Consider the following 18,287-nt stretch of genomic DNA (forward strand, 5'->3'; position numbering starts at 1 on the left):
CCAGGTGCCTCTCATAAAGACACTGTACTTGTATCTCTCTCTCTCTCTCTCTCTTTTCCTCTCACTCTTTCACGCTCTGTCTCTCCTTTTCTCTTTCTTTGTTCCTCTTTGTCTCTCTGTGTCTTTTTACATTGTTTTGCTCTCTCTTCCTTTTTTCCTTTTCGCTTTCTCCTTCTTTTTTTTCTCCTTTTCTTTTCCATTTGTCTTTGGATTTGTTTCTTTCTACCTGTCTTTCTTTCCCCCTCTCTCACTATTTCTCTTTTTATCTCTTGTTCTCACGTTCTCTCTCTCGTTCTCTTTCTCTCTTTTCTGTCTTTCTCTCTGTCTTTTCTCTCTTTTCTCTTTCTTCCTTTCATTTTTCTTTGTGCCACCCTCTATCTTTTTCTCTCCCTCTCTTTCTCTTATTTCTTTCTCTTTTTTCCCTTTCTCTCTAATTTACTAGTCAGGCCCACGAGAGAACGTTTGTTCTATCATGTGGCCACAGAGTTAAAATGAGTTTGACACCCCTGCTATAGACACTCAACACTGCGCTCGAGCGGGCGGAGAGAGCATTTGGATTGCATTTATTTAAAAAAAAAACATAACTTTTGATAGAAATGACCAAGAAAGTTGCTTCTTTTTTGATATACTCAGAAATTTATGGCAGGTCTGATTAAATCATCCAGCGGATCGGATCCAGCCCGCGGGATGTATGTTTGACCGGCCTGGTGTAAAAAGTCTTTTTTTTTTTTTCCGTTTCTCTATTATAGTCAAGAGAAGAAAGGAATTGTTGCCGAGAAGGCGAAAGACATGGTTATCGACGCTCAGCAGAGCAAACCTAACACCAAAATCGTATCCGTATGTGAGAATCTGTTCTGATAATTTCATAAAGCGTAGATGATCAGGAACACAAAGTCCTTTTAGAATGAGTAATAGGGAAACTTGGTTACGATTCTTGTTGACTGTCTTTTGGGTAAACGGGTAACTTCACAAAACTTGTCAGACCAGACATTTGTTTTTCCTGTCGAGTGCCAGCTATATCATTAACAGCACTTGGACTATCCTGAAGCTAGCTAGGTACCAACTACCTCTACTGTTCTTCGATTCTTTCCACATAAGTCAAAACCAGAAATGATTATTCACATATTGTATTGATAAAGCTTTGAACTCCCATTGAAGTCGTTTTTCTACTGAACCTTTGTTCAACAGGCGAACCGTCGGCCTTGTACTCTTTGTGAAATCATATATTTCAGACATCGAAAGAGCATGATTCCACAGAAAGGTGAAAAAAACAAACAAGAAAAAACAAAGACTACAGAATGACAATTTGTGAACATTTATTTTCGTAACGTTGTCAGGAAAATTCTAAAGAAACGAAACAACAATGTAAACATACACAACCAACATGGTCGACACCACCCCGGTTGCGCCGATGTAGATCACATGATTTGGAACCATGAATTATACACAGAAATCAAAGAACAAAGCTTTTTTTACAGGCATTTTAACAAAAGTACTGCATACACATTTTTAATTCCTTTTTTAAAACTACATTTAAACACGGTACCGTCAAAGAGTACTCAGCGGGGAGACCGTTTAGCCAATCAGAATGCAGAACGCAATGCACGACGCGAATCCATAAACATGGTACTGTTTCTGACACTATGGCAACAGAACTTATGAGAAAACAATTGACACTTTATTTGCATTACTGTGTATTTTTTTTAAATATTGTGCAGTAATTGGTAATCCAGTTCTCTAGATAAAGTTTTTATAGTCAAGTTTATTTGTGACTCCTTTAATCACAAGGGCTGCACAGACCACAGGTTATCGCAAATCACAGAAAAAATAAATAGAACTATTCCTCTCACAACTGTTTCAGAACAAAAGCCAAAAGAATCAAACCAAAAAACTCTATTGTCACAAAAATACTAATACTTGTCACATGTCACATACAGAACTAAAATACCTTTCTTTTCGCAATATTTTGAAAATAAAGTCATTATTTTGAATAAAGTGTCACCTGATTCTTATAGGCTCTGTTGCCACGGTGACAACAGATTTACAGGTTTTTGGTTGCAGCTTGTTGTTTTCATTTTCATGTGTTTACGTAAATGTGTGATGTTGCCACAGTAGCACACCACACTTCCACACGGATTACATTTAGCTTTGTCCTTTTGTGTAGTTGAAAAATAGTCCACATCGCGCTTCCTGTTGGCCTCTGTCAGTTTTAGCTTTTGGGGTGGGTACATAGATTTGGCCCTCCCTTCTGCCTGGCAGCAGCAAGCCAGGTAGGATGAGTTGCGAAAAGGGTGCCTCTCAGTCACCGAGGTTTCTGTGTGAGAGATGGGGGGTGCGCTCTACACGTATAGAAGCGAACTTTGAGGAAATTAGTGGAGGAGTGAAGTATTGATCACAGGACATTAGTATTGATCGGATCCAATTACTTGTTTGTTATTGATTTTATCGATATTTGAATCGATCTGCCCATCTTGTAGCATTCCCTTGTTTTACGTGAGGGTTGTGTCCAAAAAAAGGCCCGCAAAATCTGCGAAATAGAAACATTTATTTATCTATCAGATCTTGGTAAAATATATTATTGAAGACTGGAACAAAATAATAACTTTAGTTCTTCAAATAAGAACACAGAATTGCAGGTGATTGAGTAGTATTTATTGTCATTATACAAGAGTACAGCAGAAGTGGAGGGCTTCTCCTTTTAGTAAAGGAAAGCGATGAAGAGTGGCCAACTAGATCCATGCTGGGGATCCTCGAAATTAGCCAGGTCTCCAAGAGTCACGAATGCAAAAGTTGTAGCTCCTGGTCATCTGTTTCCTGGGTAATGGATCTGGCATTGGTGCAATACAAGCTCGGCGGGGGTGGCTTAAGAGAGTTGTCATGTGGCCAAGCCATAGCAATAGGCTAAACTCACAACCTTGCAATTGCTTTTCTCTTTCGACGCCACCACCGTCTCTTCCCAGACCTGATAACAATCGATAGAGCGCCCGGTGGTGATCAGCATTTCTTGTACAAACTCTGATTTAATTGATGAATTTCTTTTCAATGCAACGAGCCGTTAAAAGTGTATCTCGCCATGTTTACCAGTTTGTTTTGGTGGCAACATTGACTTGTGCGCTGTTTGGCTGACAGCATACACCAGTGCATCACAACCACCTAAGACACACACAAACAAAGCCCTTCCCAATCTGCCTCAGTGATAGCATTTGCTGTGTGCTGTCTGCTGCAGAACACAATGCACAATATGTTGATATCAAGGACAATAACAACAATTCAATTTAAAAGTACCAAATCACAAATAGTAAAATCTGATAGAGCGATTAAACCCCCCCCCCAAAACATCTCCATATGAGGCGTCTTTGTATTATTATAAACATGAAATATATGCATGCATCTATTTTCTATACATACCTGTATTATCAGTACCACTGTAATTTTAATATTATTTTCTACGGGGTAAGTTAAACGAAGAGACTGGCACCAAATCAACTAATTTTGGTTACGTATATTATAGCTAAATATAGTTTTAACATTTTAAATATGTTTTTTTTATGGGGAGATGAGACGCAAAGGGACACTGGGGACAAGATTGGCGACAAATCAAAACTATTTTATTGGTAGTACATTTTTTTCACATTCATATATATTATCCATATGTTATTTTCCATCTTTACTATGTTTATGATTTATATTTTGAAGTTTATAGTACACTTTTTGCTTTTTGAAGGCTTTTGGATTCATATATTCTGTTTTTCCCTGTGTTTCCGAAGCGGTTTGGCAACTGGTGTTGATTCCGGATCCATTTGTTCACAGACAAACTTGCTTTAACGTCTTCTTATTCCTTCTCTGTTTTTGATGTGTGCTGTCTTGAATGTCAAAGCGTTTATCTTTTGTTTCGTGATCATACTTGCGATTTCTGTTTCCTTTATTGACAGCAATCGTACTGTCCTGCTGCTGGGATATTTTTTTAAAGGGACAGTGTGTATTATTTAGCGACTCTAAGTAGTACAATAACTTTATAAAGAAAATACAATATTAGTTTAAAAGGACAGTGTGTATTATTCAGTGCCTTTTTTGGGAAAAAATAAATAAACAATAATTTAGTGCCAGCAGTACCTAAACCCATTTTGACTGTAGAGGAGAAAACGTCAACCTGTTATCTTTAAAATGAAACCAAAACTATGCCAATACTCTAAATCAGGCGTGTACAAACTTTTCAGAAAGCCGGCCAGATTCCGTAGGCTTAAATGTGTGAGGGCCGACTATTCAGCCTGGCATTTTTTGGATCAGTTTAAAAAAAAATCACTCTATGTGAAACTTTTGCTGAATTTTCATTTGACCCAATGAAAAAGGGCTGCTGTGCCGCTAAAACAGCTTCCAGTTGCTTCACATTTTCACAGCGTTTATCTCCAGTCAGCTTTTTGTAGTCTGCATGTTTTGTCTGGGCGGAAATAGGGTGGGCTAAAATTCTTATAGAAACCCGAGGGCATTTGGCTAAAGGACTGCCGCCATGAATTGGTGATTTAATTTTGGTACAAGTGTATTTTATAGTGCAATCAACATTACTGGCAGGCCACAAATTATTTATTTTATTCATTTTCCTCATGTTGACTTTTTTGAGTTTTTCCTTGCCCTCATGTAGGTTTTAGATCAGGGGATGGTGTAATAATAGTCTCTAGTTTGCAATAATATGTGCTGCCCTATGAGACTCCTTGTGATTAAGGGCGTCACAAAAAAACATCACTTGACTTGACAGAGACCACGGGCCAGTAAAAAGTTGACCACGGGCTGTAACTTGCCCCCAGGCTGGATATTGGACAAGCCTGCCCTAAATGGTTCATATACAGCTTCAGTTTTGCTTTGGGTGCACCTTTTTAGGCGTTCAGGTAAAAATACAACGTGATCCTGTCCTGTTTTTTCAGTGTCTAATGTCATTATTCTTGATACGTTCCGAACCGCCCCGTTCCAAAAGCATCGATACGTGGACCTATTAAACCGATGGTGATTACGAAAATCGGAGTGAATCACGAATCAGACATGATTTGATTTTTCCACTGGCGTGAAGCATTGTGAAATGGAAAGACGCGTAAAGACGAATGTAAAGGTAAAGGTAGAAGCTAAAAATCCCCTCATGTCATCCGTGATTTGCTATCGGAGTGAAAAAACTGGTCGGACCCGCGTTAGAATCTCACTTGTCCGCATTTTCTCTTTCCGGCGCTGGAAAATACACGCGGCGGGTGACGTTCGTTCCCGTCAGAAAAATGTCTTTGCGCTTTGAACCCGTTGTAGATTTGCTAAATTTAAAAGTGAGGTGTCTCTTTTAGGGGTCGGCGAATCGATCCAAATCTCAATATCATCGATACTAAGCAAGTACTTGGACTTTATCTGTACTATTCATACATCCGACGACGCTTGTTTTCAGCCAATCAGAACGTGAGGCAAACGACAGCCCGTGGCTGCCGATTTAGGTCGGCCATCTTTGTATCACAAGCAATGTACATGTGATCCAAACGATTAAACAGTGTTTTGTATCAAAATGGTTGGACGTGTCTGGGACACTTGTAAGGACGATGGAGAGACATAGATAGATAAATACTTTATTCATCCCCGTAGGGAAATTCCCAATTCCAGCAGTATCCTTTGTTGTTTATTACCAGAATGCCCTGGGGTGCTGTGTTGTAGTTTAGCAACAGCAAAGTGGATGACGTCACACCAAAAGTTCGACGTCCCTGCAGCAGATGAAAATCTTTGTGTCCAGGGTTACACCACCTTGCGTTCACGTAGATAGCGAATCCACCTCCTCTCCGCTTCCCGCAGGCTTTTGTGTCTCTGTCTAACAGCGCTGAAGCCGGGTAGCTCCACGTTAGCGTCCGGGTTTCTAGACGTGAGCCACGTTTCCGTAAAACACAGCAAACTGCACTCCCTGTACTCTTTGATGTTTTTCACCAGCACAGCCAGTTTGTCGGTCTTATTTGGTAGAGAGTTCACATTTACCATAATTACGGATGGTACCGAAGACTTATAACGCCGCTAGCCGCTTAGCTAGCTCCGGCTCTATATCCACGATAGGGTCCCCTCATCACTCCGGCACGAGAATTCTTCAGGGCATGGAATAAACGCGTTTTTGTGCGTTAAAAACCCATAACGATAGGATAGAAATTAATCTAAAGTGTAGTTGTCAAACAGGACAAAAAACACAGAAGATAGAAGCAGACACTTAAAACAAAAAAATCACAAAATGAGTGAAATAACACGGAGCTGCTGGAAAGGCTTCCGCCCGCTTAAGACTTCAGTTCCTTTTGGGTATAAAAACTTCAAATTGACTCGACACATGACTGTTCTATATAAAATCAACCATCAAGATGAATACCTGTACACCAAACCCCCATTTTAATGCCTCCATTCACAGTAACATGCTGGGAAAATAAGTTGGTTACAATTTCAACTCATTCCTTATAACACAAAACCCTATCTGCTTAAATCTATTAAATTAATTTGGTATATTAGCATGAAATAGAAACCTGGACACAGCTTAAACATTTCCAGAATAAGTTAGTTTTGTCACTGATTATGAAATTATCTGCAAAGACAGCCTAAAGCAGAGGTGTCAAACTCATATTAACTCGGGGACCACACAATACAACAAACATTCTCTAGGGGGCCAGACTAGTAGATGAGAGAGAGAGAGAGAGAGAGAGAGAGAGATAATCTCTCTCTATCTATCTATCTCTCCAAGTACAGCGTCTTTGTGAGAAGCACCTCACTTTGTCAACATCAAATGTATTTCAACCTGCGGCTTGTTTTTCTCTTGCGCTTCTCCGAGCTTTGTCTTACAGGCCGGATTCAATCGATAGAGCACCCGGTGTTGATCAGCATTTTTTTTTTGCACAAATGAGTTTATTTTCAATGTAACGAGTTGCTAAAAGTCTGTGTCCCAGTTTGTTTCCGTGGCAACATTGACTTGTGCGCTGTTTGGCTGACAGCATACACCACCGTATCACAACCACCTAAGACGCACTCAAACAAATCCCTCCCCAATCTGCCCCATTGATGGCATTTGCTGTTGGCTATGTGCTACAGAACACAATGCACGATACGTTGATATCAATGACAATAAAGATAATTTGATTCAAAAGTAGTAAACCCTGATACAGCGAGGGAATACTGTAATAGAAACATTTAAATTTTTATACTGGTAAAGTTTGCAATAAAGTTCTTTAATTTAAAATCAAACATTTTACTGCCTAAAATCGTTGTGCTGTGTTTATTGTATTCTAAACTAACTCAAGGGGGGAAAGAGTCATTTATTCAATGACCTTGACATTCCCAAGCAAAAAGTATCGGTATTGGTATGGAGTAAATACTTAGATCGGATAAACACACAAATTCCCAGGATTCTCTTTGGGCCCCACCACAAAGCGGAGAAGGACGACGCACTTTGTGTCTTTTTTCAAACTGGCTATGTTGCCCTCGGCGTACATTGCAGACTGGATCATCTCTGAATCAAACAGGAAGTGAGGCCAACTTTGTAACAATTAGTAGGAGGCAAAACAGGAAGTAGACAGGAAACGTAAAGAGTGAAAAAGAGTGTGCTCTGTCTGCTGGGGGAGGGATGCTTCTTTCACACTGAGCCATTTTAGTTGTTGGACCTTTTTTATGCTATACACCATGATGCAAAATATTTAAAACGTAGTGCTCGGAAACTGGCCCAAGTTCAAATACTAAAAATAGTGCATGGTAACAATAGCGCAATGAAAAGTAGAGCTATAATATTAGCAACGCAATAAATCCCAAATAAGTCGCAAGATATCCATTTTCATAGTTTTGCACGCTTGTCTAGGGTGGTGCTGGCCCTGGGTGAGAAACTCTCCAAGCCATTGTCCTTGTTTTAAGGGACCTGTAGCGCCTACCAGTGGCCTGGGTTAGAAAAGTCCCTTATATTGTTGACGGCTCTGCTGCGGTATTGCAAACCGCCAATGTTTTCAAGACTGGGCAGAGAGCAACCGAAGATCTTCTGGGATGTCTTGCTTACTCTGTATGTTTATATTGTCTGTTGCTGTGCTCCCAGCATAGTACAACTATTGTACTACTTGGAGTGCCTTCAATTGGATGCTAGCACTCCGTTTTGAGAAGAACTGAAGGAGGTTCCCTGAAACACATCGTGCTCTTTTGTGTAAATTGTTTCATAGATCAAACACACACTGGAAAAGGATACTGACACATACATACTTGCGTGCATCGGCCATTCGATGTTCACTAGGTTTTGTGTACTGTTACCCAATACTAAATCTATTGCACCCTAGTCACTACTTGTGAGGCCCCTTCTCAAGGGTCCTTGTTTTTGAGGTTTTGAGTTTTACCTTGCCCGCATGTTGGTTTAAGATCAAGGGATGGTGTAAATGGAATCTGTGCAGTCCTTTGAGACTATTTGTGATAAAGGGCTGTACAAATAAATGTGACTTGACTTAAAGAGATACTGTGTATTTCTTAACACCTAGTGGTAAAACAACCTCTTCATTCATTAAGGAGACGGTGTGTAATATTTTGCACCTATTAGTGGTAAAAAAAAAAATGATATAAAAAGCAAAATGAACTATTGCATGAACACAAATTTCTCAAAGTACTAACGTGCAAGTCGAAGAAACTATATGCATTGTGCATAACATGAGCCTCACCTGGAGGGAGCTAACATAACTGTCTGCCATCTTGCTGTTACGGGTACCCAAAAGCCTCAAAAAGGCTGGGCCAAAACAAAGAAGTAAATTTGTGCGTTCTAGTCTTTTTGAGTCTCCGGAGTTTGTATTCTTTCTTTTGCTTTCGGTAGCATGGCACCATGCAGCGACAGCCAGTGGTCAAATAATACACACTGTCCCTTTAGTGTGTAATTAAGATGCTTTATAAATCTGATATTTTTATGGGGGAGTGACACCAAGGTCTTTAAAAGGCTTCTGCTTGCAAAAAAATGTGACACAGTGACTTATTTCAACAACAAATACGCACAACTTGCATATAAGCTTGTTAAATACCACTAGGGGGGGCCACACTTGAGTGTCATCAAGTAATCAACACTTGTTTAAAACGTATATAAAGCAACGTGCATCATAGCTGCCGTTATGATTGTTCCCTCAACTCTCCAAAGCACTATCCGTTCTACTAATCATAATTTAACATTATGTTTTTACTATTTTAGCTCGATGCTCTGAATATTATACGACCCGTAGTTTACCAATGCCTGAAATAGAGGCTTGCTGGGAATGATAACCATTGACAATAATAAAACACAGATGAGACTGGGGCGCTCGAGCAAACTTGGCTTCCTTCTCTTCGCGTGTCATTGATTTAAGAGCTGCCGTAAAAACGGAAAAAGGCCCTGCCCGGGTGACCTCAGAGCAGACGTTGTTGTTCGAAAGTTCTTCTGCTGACTCAAAGCGAGTTTCCGTCAGCTGACTTGGACAGAACCTCGTGTTCTACAATGCCCTTCTTTTCCTCCTTTTTTTTTCGGAGACGTTCTTTAGTGACGCCGAGATGACGTCTTTGAGTTGGTCAGCACTCCTCTGGAATGACTGGCGCAAAGACATCAACCCCCAATCCGCTATCATTGAAATATGTTGCGGTCTGCGTGTTTAAAAAGACAGCGTTGAATATTTAGTGCCTCTAAGGGGTACAAAAATACAGTCATTCGTTGAAAAAAACATTGATTTGAATTAAAGGCAAAAAAACATGAACAATCATACCAATGTCAATTTATACTTCTGTTACATAGCCAAATCCATACCTAGTAGTCGCCACCATGTTTGTCTGGCATCTTGCTGCTACATTGTGGCCATTTGGCACTAGTTCTTGTTCGCATTAGTCAAAACAGTGCCATCTAGTGGTCAACTATTACATAATGTACCTTTTAAATCTTAAACAGACAGCCCACCTGTATTGTTTAATGACACGCACCATAACTAACCCCCCTTTGAAAAAAAAACGCAGACTCATCAAATTCTTTTCAATACTTTCGTTAACGTTCTGACCTTTTGATTGACACTGCTCTTGGGTTATTGCAAGCTTACAACCCGGACAACGTATGAAGGCCGGTTTTGAAAAAATAAAAGAATAAAAAGAAAAGTCATAACCAGGCTTAAAAAATCTTAAGCCAAAAGTGACCGATTCAATTGTGGATTGACACATTGGTTGGCCAAAGAATTCCCAACATAAATATGTACACATTTACGGTGTGTATTCAGAGCCGACGGTAAACGTGCGCAAAGCCAATCATCATTCATTTTTACGTACCATTATTATGCAAAAGTTTGCAAAATTATGGATTCACAACTTGAAAGAGAAGTCCAACATTTACTACTCTTTCACAGTGTCTAAAAATTGGCTAAAGTAAAATAGACAAATATAGGTTTTAAGGGCTGTGAACTGGTTGTCTCCAAACGGCCACTTCAGGAAACGCCTCGACCTACCATTAGAAGAATGTGTAAAATACAATGTTTAGTTTTTCAAATTGTTATCAAATTTGACAGGGTACTAGGTAAGGCTTCAAGCTATTGTCTCACTTGTTTTCCAGTTAAGATGCCCTTCTTACACTCTTTTGCAGGAGTTTAATTGCAAAATAATATTCAGGCGAGAATGAAAACCTTCTATAGCTGTGTTCCAACTCTGATTACTCAATGTTAGTAGCCCTTGTAGTGATTATTTCAATTTGGGACAGTGTTATTTTCCAAGAGAGACCAAAACCGTCCACATTCTCCAAACAGTTTATAAACAGCATTCCATTTACTTAGGGTACGTCTTGGATTGGGATTTTAGGCAAATTTGACAGGAACTGTAAGGGATTAAAGGGCAAAAAAAAAATGCAGTAAGAGCAAGGATAGCGTGGAGAAAATCAAACATTTAGAAAACCTAATTTCAAGAACACAAATATTAAGAAATCATGTTACACAATGAATGAACATGATTAGATCATATATGGTTACCATATGTAGAAGCATTTATTTGTAATAACGCATTTTATTTATTGCAGTACTAACGAACATTGAAAATTATTTTCTGGAATGTCTAAAATGCCGAGAGATTGGCCGAAAGATAATTCAATTCAAAAGTATTAAACCACGAAAAGTAAACCCAGATACAGCGAGGGATTACTGTAATAGAAACATTTATATAATTTTTTATACTGGTAAAGTTTGCAATGAAGTTCTTTAATTTAAGATTAAACATTTTGGTCCCTTAAATCGTTATGCTGTGTTTATTGTATTATAAACTAACTCAAGGGGGTAAAGAGTCATTTATTCAGTGATGTTTTGTAACAATAGTGTAATCATTTTGTTTTTTGAAAGAATAGTGCATCATAAGAGCAGTTTGTATGTAGGCTGGTCTGGAGCAGGTTGGGTGAAAATGATATATCACCGTAGTCCCTGAGCCAAGCTAAATTTGACCTGCTTACATGCAACCGCCTTGAGGCTAAATTCAGCCGAAAAAAATAACGTATCCACAAAGTAATTAGTTACCAACTCTTGTTTTTAATAATACACCAATTTACTTCCGTGGCAATATCGCTAGACAATCAAAACAGTGATGTGGTTTCAGTCGGACCTTTCAGAGAAGACCCATGTCTTAGGTCTACCCACAATGCACATAGCAACCTCGGACAGAGACATTTACTTTGGACCATCCCCGAATGTGTCAATTTAATGAGAAGTGGCTGTCCGACAATCGTTTTTCACCATTGCTAAAAGCTTTTCCAGGTAACGCGTATGAGGCACTATGTATTGTGTGCAATAAATGTTTGTGGGTTTTATTATTCAATTGTTTCTTTGGTCAACCTGGGTCTTAAATCTGATTACAAAAGTCATTAAATAAGTCTTAAAAAGTCTTGAATTTAATCTGCTTTAAGATGTAGAAACCCTGTCCAAGTTCAATCCCTTATCTTGGTTTCGTACTATATACACAAAGTCTACGTGTGTGGTGCCCCCTGCAGATCAGTGAAACACAGTGCAGGTCGACAGAACTCAATATTTTGTACGGAGTATCAAAACAACTCTTCCTCACCTTTTTAAACCCTGACCTAAGCCTAGGCCATATGACGAAACTTGATATCACGATAATGTTCACGTCTTTTAACATTTTAAGTCTAATTTTTGCCCCTGAGTGAAAGTTGCCAAAATCTGATGCCGCTTTAGCCAATCTTTAATATCAGAACAAAGACGCATGGTGACAAACTATTGCACAGAATTTTCAGAAATAGGACAAACATTAAACAAGAGAATACTTTTTCGAAGGGGGGAACTGGTTTCAGGTAACACCTTGCTAGCTGGCTTACACAGTGCTGAATTGTTTTGCCTTTAGCATATTCTAGCTTTTTAAATGGTGGAATAAGTTTGGCAAGTTGCCCGTCTTGGTGGCCGCTCTTTTTTTCTTTCAGACTCGAAGTAGCCGAAATACCTTCAAACAAATAAAGATGAGGGGCCACTCCTGTCTACCATTCTATCAGCATGTTTTGAGTTGGTCTGTTGGGTGTCCTTAGTCTCTTGATCCCTTTTTGACCGGGTTTAGTTACTTCGTTTTCTCTGTTTAAGCCGACCTCCCGCTATTCCTGCGAAACAATTGGCTGGTCCTGGTCACCTTCTTTGTCTTTTGAATGCTGGTCTGGAAACTTTGAATCATTTTCTCCGTTTAAATGATAGACTTTTATCGAACGTTCATATCAGATGGGCACTGAACAAGCTGCGGTCAATCATGGACAATTCATTACATCAACGACACAGCATCATCTCCAAACGGAAGAGCAGCTTCAGCGACAGACTGCTGTCACAGTCTTGTTCCACGGACAGACTGAGGAGATCATTTCTACCTCATGCCATGAGGCTCTTTAACTACACCCGGGGGAGTAAAAGCCCACATTAAACCCCACCCCCACATTTGCATATTACCGTATTTTCCGCACTATATGGCGCACCGTGTTATAAGGCGCACCTTCAATGAATGATATATTTTAAAACTTTTGCCATACATAAGACGCACCCCATTATAAGGCGCTATAAGTGCATGCTGGTTTAAGATCAGGTAATTGTGCAATTTTGTAATTGTAATCCTGTGCAGTCCTTCGAGACATTTTTGTGATTAAGGGCTATTTACGGTAAATAAATGTGACTTGACTTGACTACAGTAGAGAATGTAGTTACGTTATGCAACCTCTAGATGTTGCCACGCTAAAGGGAATGTCAACAAAACATTCAAAATGGTCAAACTTTATTGTTAACAAACAAGCTTTCCACAACTCCATTCACTCCCAAAATAAATAAACAGCCGTTTTATTATTTTCTCTGAGGTAAAGCATTTTCGTGACACATCTTTAACATCTTTGAACAACATCAAGGCATATCATTTTACTTTTATTCCATTTAGTCAACACGCAAAAAAAAAAACGTCTGATACTGTTATTTTAAATGAAACGTTAGTGCAATCGCAATAAAGTGACACTCGCAATGTGCAAAAACAACAAGTGCAAAACAATAACAATAAAGCAATAACATAATAACTGTAAAATGTAAAACGTAAACACACAAAAGAAAAACAAAGATCACTCTATAAGCTCCTCATCGACGAATCCCTCGAATTCTTCTTCTGCAGTTTTCGAATTGACCATCTCAGTGAATGGGCCATCCAACACGTCCGGCTCCGTTTCATCAAGGTCGTCATTAATTGAGTCAGTGTCGCTGATGTTGTCTGACTGTTCGGGGACAATTCCCGTCTTCTTGAAAGCTCGGACCACAGTTGAGACTGATATATCAGCCCATGCATTTACGATCCACTGACAGATGGTGGCGTATGTCGCCCGGCGCTGTCTCCCCGCACGTATGAAAGAGAATCGTTGTTTAATATTTCCCAGTATGCACAGCGCGAAAAATGGAGTCGGCGGCTGTTTTTCGTAGTTGCAAGACCTTGCGAATTTAATATTGAGCCATATATACGGCGCACTGTGTTATAAGGCGCATGGTCAGCTTTTGAAAAAAATTTAGACTTTTAGGTGCGCCTTATAGTGCGGAAAATACGGTACTCTATTTTTATCACAGTGTGTATTTTCTGTAACACTATTTACGATGTGCTCCACATTTCCCAATCGCGGCCTTGCAGCCATTTAAGGCGCTAACCTGCTTATTGGGGGTATTAGCGGTTCAGTGTCTTACCCAAGGACACTGTACTGACAAGTACTGACTTTTTCATTTACAACATTTTTGTTATCTTAACCTTTACATCATTCTTATCGTCTAACCAAGTAATCATTTGGTGGCAATTATTCCACTTTATGATTATCCATGTATTCAAATGTAGTTATTTACTTATGTGCCCGAAGCGCTATATAAATGCAGATCATTTCATTTTCATTTCATTTTCATTTCATTTCATTTATCGGCATGTTATATTGGGCATTTTTGTATTCTATATGTTTTATTTTATTATTTTATTTTTTAACACAAGGATACTGCTGGAAGTGTGAATTTCTCTTCGGGGATGAATAGTATCTATATCTATCTATCTATCTATATCATTTATCGCGGAAGCATTAAACGACGATAAGTATTGTTTTATCGCCCAGGCTTACTCTGAACCATTTGCATGACCCCCGTTTGTTTTTCTCAGCATCATATCACCAACGCAAAGGTCCACGACCCACTGAAAATGGGCTCGTAACCCACTGGTTGAGAAACACTGCTGTAGTTGCTGGATTTGCTATTTTGGCTGACAAAGCGTCTGTTTACAGCTGTCAGTCCACTACGCCAGCGTCTTGTTTGTCCAGCTTTGTTCAGACTACTGTGTTTTGGTAGCAATCTACTGGGCGAACTTGCCGAACCGGTCCACCCGGCTTGACTGATCTGGACCGCGGTTATCATTCCTGCGTTCGACAAAGAACACTGCTCGAATAAAATAGAATTGTCTTTATTGTCATGGATGACTACGTAGCGTAAATGTTTTACAACCAGAATTGAAAAATCAAAAGAATAGTGGGATGTATAGGAAAAGGTAATCCCGGGGACACTGTGATATTCGACTATTGCATTGTGCGGCGCAACTGAAAACGAGTGCTACAAAGCACAAGGAAGAATACACACCGCGGAGAATTATAAGTGACCAAGCTAAACCATTTTTCTTCTCAATATTTTTCCCAGCCTTTCACGTGTTTTTTTTGGGGTACCTTTAACAGCAAAATGGCTGACCATTATGTGAGCATTATATAAAATACATTTTACAAAATCTCGTCCTCGTCGTTATGTATTTTTTTCTCATTATTCAAATCAATATTCTTTCTAGTAAAGTTTTTTAATAGATAGATAGATAGATAGATAGATAGATATATACTTTATTCATCCCCGTAGGGAAATTCACACTTCCAGCAGTCTACCCCGTTGTTTATTAACAGATTAACATGATGCCCTAGGGTGCTTGTAATACTATGAGCCAAGGAATATATATATATATATATATATATGTATATATATATATATATATATATATATAAAATTATTGATTTTCTTTTAATCTCCAGGCACAGTCTGTTGAAAATATTTTATTTTTTTGAGGGGGGTTCATAATTTTGCTGTTATTTTGGATATATATACGTAAATAAAAACCTTTTTTTACTGTTTTTTATATTGTTTTTCCTTGAAAAAAGTACACTTAAAATGTGCGAAACATGTTTTCTAGTGGGGAAACCATTTTTTCTTTTTTAGTGAAATAAGAAAATATTAATTAAAATCATGCCCAAGATTTTTACTTTATTCTATTTATTTAAATGTTTTTTCTCCTGGGCAATCTGAAACAGCTTCATCATACGAAATGCGTTATCGAATACATTTCCTTGTACTACCTCATGAGCAGATAACTAGTATATATTACAAATGAATAATAATGTGCTGCCACCTACTGATATGGATGAATGTTAGGTACTCAGCTGTTTAATGGAAGAAAACAATGACATGTTTTTTTTGTAATCATGAAATTTTGCAATTTCCTGCAGCACACTAGACGAGATCTCACAACACACTGTGTATTTTCCACGTGAGGTCATCGGAGGAATTCGGCGCGATGTAAAAACCCAACCGTTGACAAAACATGGAACAGACGTGTACTTCAAGAATCATGATAGCTATCGTAACACGTGCTTTACGATGGTGCGAATCATAATAATTATGGTAACGTGTATGCCATCGTGTTGTTTGTGAAATGTGGACAAGCCCATCGGAGCCTCTCCTCCGAAAACACATTTATATGAAATTCATCTTATTTAATAGAGAAATAAATGTCGAAATAAATAATAGGCTTCAAACATATGCCATATAAATAAATGAGCACATAGATAAATCATATGTATATTACATAAATGCAACTTTTTTGTGACAAAATACAACACAAAATGAATTACACAGTACACGAGAAAATAAACAAGAAATTGAATAAATGACAAAACCAAATAAAAACGTAAATAGATGACAAGATAGTACATGACAAAATAAATACATGACAAATAAGACGAGAAAATACACAACAAAATAAATAAAAATAGCCATCCAGCCATCCATTATCTGCACCGCTTATCCTCAGTAGGGTTGCGGGGGTGCTGGAGCCCATCCCAGCCATCTCCGGGCAGTGGGCAGGGGACACCCTGAATTGGTTGCCAGCCAATCGCAGGGCACACAGGGACAGACAATTCGCTCGCTCATTCCCACCTATTGACCATTTAGACCGGGCAATTAACCTGACATGCATGTTTTTGTAATGTGGGAGGAAACCGGAGTGCCCGGAGGAAACTCACGCAAGCACGGCGAGAACATGCAAACTTCACACAGGTGGTTTGATCTCATGACCTCAGAACTGTGCCGCACTCATGCTAACCACTGGACCGCCGTGCTACCCACATGACAAAATACATGACAATATAAATAACAAAAAACTGAAATAAACAAATGACAAAATTAAGAACAAAATAAATTACAAAATAAATAAATGACAAACAACAAAATACACGACAAAATACACAAAAAATAAAGAACAAAATACACATCAAAATAAAAACTGAAATAAATGAATGACAAGATAGTACCTGACAAAGTAAAAGATAAAAATGAATAACAAAATATATTACAAAATAAATAAATGACAATAAACAAAACACACGACAAAATACACGACCAAATAAAGAAAAAAATACTCTTCAAAATAAAAACTGAAATAAATGACAAGAGAGGCCATGACCAAGAAAACAACAAAATAAATGACAAAATAAATGACAAACAAAATAAACAAACACACCTTAAAATAAAAACAGAAATAAATAAATCACAAAATAACAAAGAAATGACAAAATACGCGTCAAAATCTGTCAAAATAAAAACATAAAAAAATAAATAAATAACAAAAGACACAAAAAATAAAATAAACAAAATAAAATACTGAAATAAATAAATTACAAAATACAGACCAGAAATAAAAAGCGAAATTTATGACAAAAGTAATAATATAATGCGTAATTAAAAGACAAAAGACACAAAGCATGAGAAAATAAATAGTAAAATAAATAAAGGAGAAAATACAAAAAGAAATGAATTAGAAAATAAACAGCAAAAAAAAAAAAGAAAAAAAAAAATGACAAGACTAAATAATAGGCAAAATAAAAACCAAAACAAAAAAATGACAAAATTCATAAATATATGAATATATTGCATTTATTTCATGTATTTAGGTATGAAGTGATTTGTTTATGGGCGGCACAGTGGTTGGGTGGTTAGCACACAGCCCCACCGTGCAGAGGTTCAGGGTTGAAGTTTGCATGTTCTCCCCTGCTCGTGTGGGTTTCCTCCTGGTACTCCGGTTTCCTCCCACATTCCAAAAACATGTATGTCCATCCCTGGCTGGCAACCGGTTCAGGGTGTTTCCTGCCCACTGCCCGAAGATAGCTGGGATTGGTTCGTGCACCCCCGCGACCCTACTGGGAATAAGCGTTGCAGATAATGGGTGATTTGTTCTGGTGTTGATTTATTTGTAGCGCTCTATTTATTCCTACATTTATTTCTACAGACTTGACTGACATTGTTGTCTTTCCCATCTTCTTGTCAGCCAACAGCAAGAAGGTGAGCTGGCTCCTGGGCCGCGACGGTGACGTTTCCGTCCTCGTCATCGGCGAAACGGACGAGTTGAGCTCCAAGTTCATCTGCTCGGCCGAAAGGAGAACCCCCACCCCGCAAAAAATCGCCACGTAATATTCGTCGAGTTGACGGCGCGCACGTTTTCCGGACTGC

The 18,287-nt window shown here is 38.5% G+C and overlaps 1 protein-coding gene across 1 annotated transcript in view; it reads left to right on the forward strand.

Annotated features, from left to right (window-relative positions):
- LOC148349333 (uncharacterized) overlaps positions 1-18,287 on the forward strand; it is a 45,268-nt gene that overhangs the window by 1,488 nt on the left and 25,493 nt on the right. The window contains exon 3 of the mRNA XM_088321571.1: positions 18,106-18,244. Within this exon, the coding sequence (XP_088177697.1) occupies positions 18,106-18,244 (139 nt within the window). The remainder of the gene's footprint in view (positions 1-18,105; positions 18,245-18,287) is intronic.

This window comes from Urocampus carinirostris, chromosome 17 (assembly GCF_059441175.1).
Source record: "Urocampus carinirostris isolate Australia breed hairy pipefish chromosome 17, RoL_Ucar_1.0, whole genome shotgun sequence".
Lineage (NCBI taxonomy): Eukaryota > Metazoa > Chordata > Actinopteri > Syngnathiformes > Syngnathidae > Urocampus > Urocampus carinirostris.